Raw genomic sequence first — 2,500 nt, 5'->3', positions numbered from 1 at the left:
AGACACTGAAACCATTAGTTGTTAGGCTGTATTTCCAATTCGTTTTACGTATATATATAATGTTTAAAACGTATATTTCAAAAATATATTTTGATTCTAAGATACAGTGTATTTAGGCGATATAATAACAATTTATTCCCAGACACCGGTGAAAAAAAGAAAAAAAATCTACAAGTAATCGAAATACTATTTAAAGTGGAAAACATAAAACATTTTGTAAAATGTGATACTGTTTATATATATTCGAATCTCTGATGGTTTTTTCGGCTTCAATATTCATGATATCGTGTTGTATTGTTGTAATATTACAGGTACATTACAGTTGCTCACACCGGACGATGTAGTATGTTACTTTAAGTTATCATACCACTTATTTTGGTTGTATTTCCCGGTGTATATATCGACTCTAAAAATTAACATTTAAGTAATCAGGTTTTGTGAGTAAACGGGTTTTGTGAGTCCTATTTGTCGACAAAATCATGTTTATTATTAATTAGAAAAATACATGAAAAATAAATACCCCTTAATGGCCACTTTGAGATTAAGCAGGTGTGTAAATATTACAAAATAATTTCCGGTTATTATCACCGTGAGCAATGTTGCCACTGGATGTTCCCTAAAAAAGGGAGATACGAAAGCATCTTAACTTTACCAGCAATCTAGTCATTTGTATGTAGGCGTTAAAACAACATATCCATGTTTGTTTGTTTTTTGCTCTGGAGACATTGTAATATACTATTGATAAATGTTGTATATTACTTATGTTTATAAGTGTATGTATATGTATATATGTTTGTAAGTTAAGGATTGCATGTGCATAATGTTGCCTGACTCAAATTATTTATCTTATGAATGATGTTAAAGACAATCTCAGATGAATTTATCTTTAAAATGTGTTAAAAGATTTGACTACTCAAATAAAATCTTATTGTGTATCTCTTATCTATGATATTATTTCATTTCTACCTGTTAAAAATAAACAAATGTAGACAAACAATTATTATGAGAACTTGATAATACATTTCTCTCATGGGTATTGAAAAATGCCAATCAATGCTACTCTGTATTGGGATATACACAAACTCAGTAGGATCAACTGGAAAATGCGAATGAAAAGATTAATAAGCTTAATTAAGTGAAAATAGAGTTAAAATGAAATGTTAAAGAATATAAGCTCACAGAGGGAGAGAGAAAGACAGAGACAGAGGCAAACAGACAGACAGACAAACAGACAAGCAGACAGACAGACAAACAGACTGACCGACAGACAAACAGACAGACTGGCAAGAAGGTAGGTAGACAAAGGAAGAGAGTGAGGGAAAGGGAGGAAGAAGAAAGATGGAGAAGGAGAGAAGACAGAGCTAGAGTGCGGAAGAAAGAAACAAAAAGAGAGAGAGAAAAGGAAAATCAAGGAGAGGAAATGAGAGAGAAAGAATAAAGAGATAGAAAAGGGAGACGGATAAGGAGAAAGAAAGAAAAACGAAGGAGAAAGAAAGAGAGAGAGAAAAGAAGAAGAAGAAAGAGAGCGGGGAGGAGAAGGTAAAGGAGAGGAGAACTCGGGTGCATATCAAGGCAAGAAAATACCCCAAACTTTCCTCATGAAGTCAATTAGCGAGTCGCGCGGGGAAACTCTCTTACGGATAAAAATTACATAGACGTGGCCGTGTTAAAAACGACAGATTTACCGTAATATTAGAGGCCGATTTAAAAGCATTGTCTCGGAAGCTTTAAATACCCATGACGTCATCTTTTGAATTCGCAAGGTCAACGCAGCCGATTCATGCAGTCACCGCCAGATGGCTGTCCCGTTTTTTTTCGATTTCTCTCTCTAGATGACTAATATAAGATAAAATAAAAAGTTATGAAATGGTGATGATGTTGATTATTAGTGGTGAGTAAAGCGTTTGATTTTCATCAGAGGAGTTTTATTCAGAGAAAATTGCATGGTGGCAACAGCTATAAAGTGGTGGCATTCCAAACACACCTTTTCAACCACCATATATAGAGGAAGAGAGAAAAAAAAACATAGAGTTTGCACCTTAGGAGGATATGAATGTTATGGCAACAATGGGACACCACAATCGCCATATATCCAAACACTTCATCAACTTTTACGATTACTTTATATTGGAAATCCGCAAAATAAGTATATTTTTAGTCATTTCCTCCAGAGTGCGACAGTGGGCGGGCTTTTTCCTTATAAAATGGACATGATCCTCATAAAGCACACTTGAAGACCGAAGCAGGTGACCTATTGAGCAGAGAGAGTGTCTTTACAGATGATTCAAGCATGAGCATACTTCAGCCGCTTTGCGTCATCAACACGTCATCCTTGATCCCTACGTCACCTCTGAGGTCATCGCTGACGTCACCGAAGCGCCACTCCCCTTGACCGTAAAAATGATCAACCCCCAAAAAGGCTTTTCTTGCATAAATTTGGTTATTCATTTTAAGCAAGAGGTTAAAGAAATATTTCCAATGAGTTTCAGAAAATGATACA

At 35.2% G+C, this 2,500-nt stretch overlaps 1 protein-coding gene across 2 annotated transcripts in view; it reads left to right on the top strand.

Moving 5' to 3' along the window:
• LOC125028035 overlaps positions 1-942 on the top strand; it is a 37,866-nt gene extending 36,924 nt beyond the window's left edge. For both annotated transcript variants that reach the window (XM_047617301.1, XM_047617303.1), the window contains one exon: positions 1-942. This exon is cut by the window's left edge and continues 1,106 nt beyond it. In XM_047617301.1, coding sequence (XP_047473257.1) covers positions 1-25 — 25 coding nt within the window. In that variant the 3' untranslated portion in view covers positions 26-942.
• Positions 943-2,500: the final 1,558 nt, after the last annotated feature.

The sequence above is a fragment of the Penaeus chinensis genome, chromosome 8 (genome assembly GCF_019202785.1).
Source record: "Penaeus chinensis breed Huanghai No. 1 chromosome 8, ASM1920278v2, whole genome shotgun sequence".
Taxonomy (NCBI): Eukaryota; Metazoa; Arthropoda; class Malacostraca; order Decapoda; family Penaeidae; genus Penaeus; species Penaeus chinensis.
Note: the sequence above shows the minus strand (reverse complement) of the source record. Positions and strands in the feature narration are given on the sequence as shown.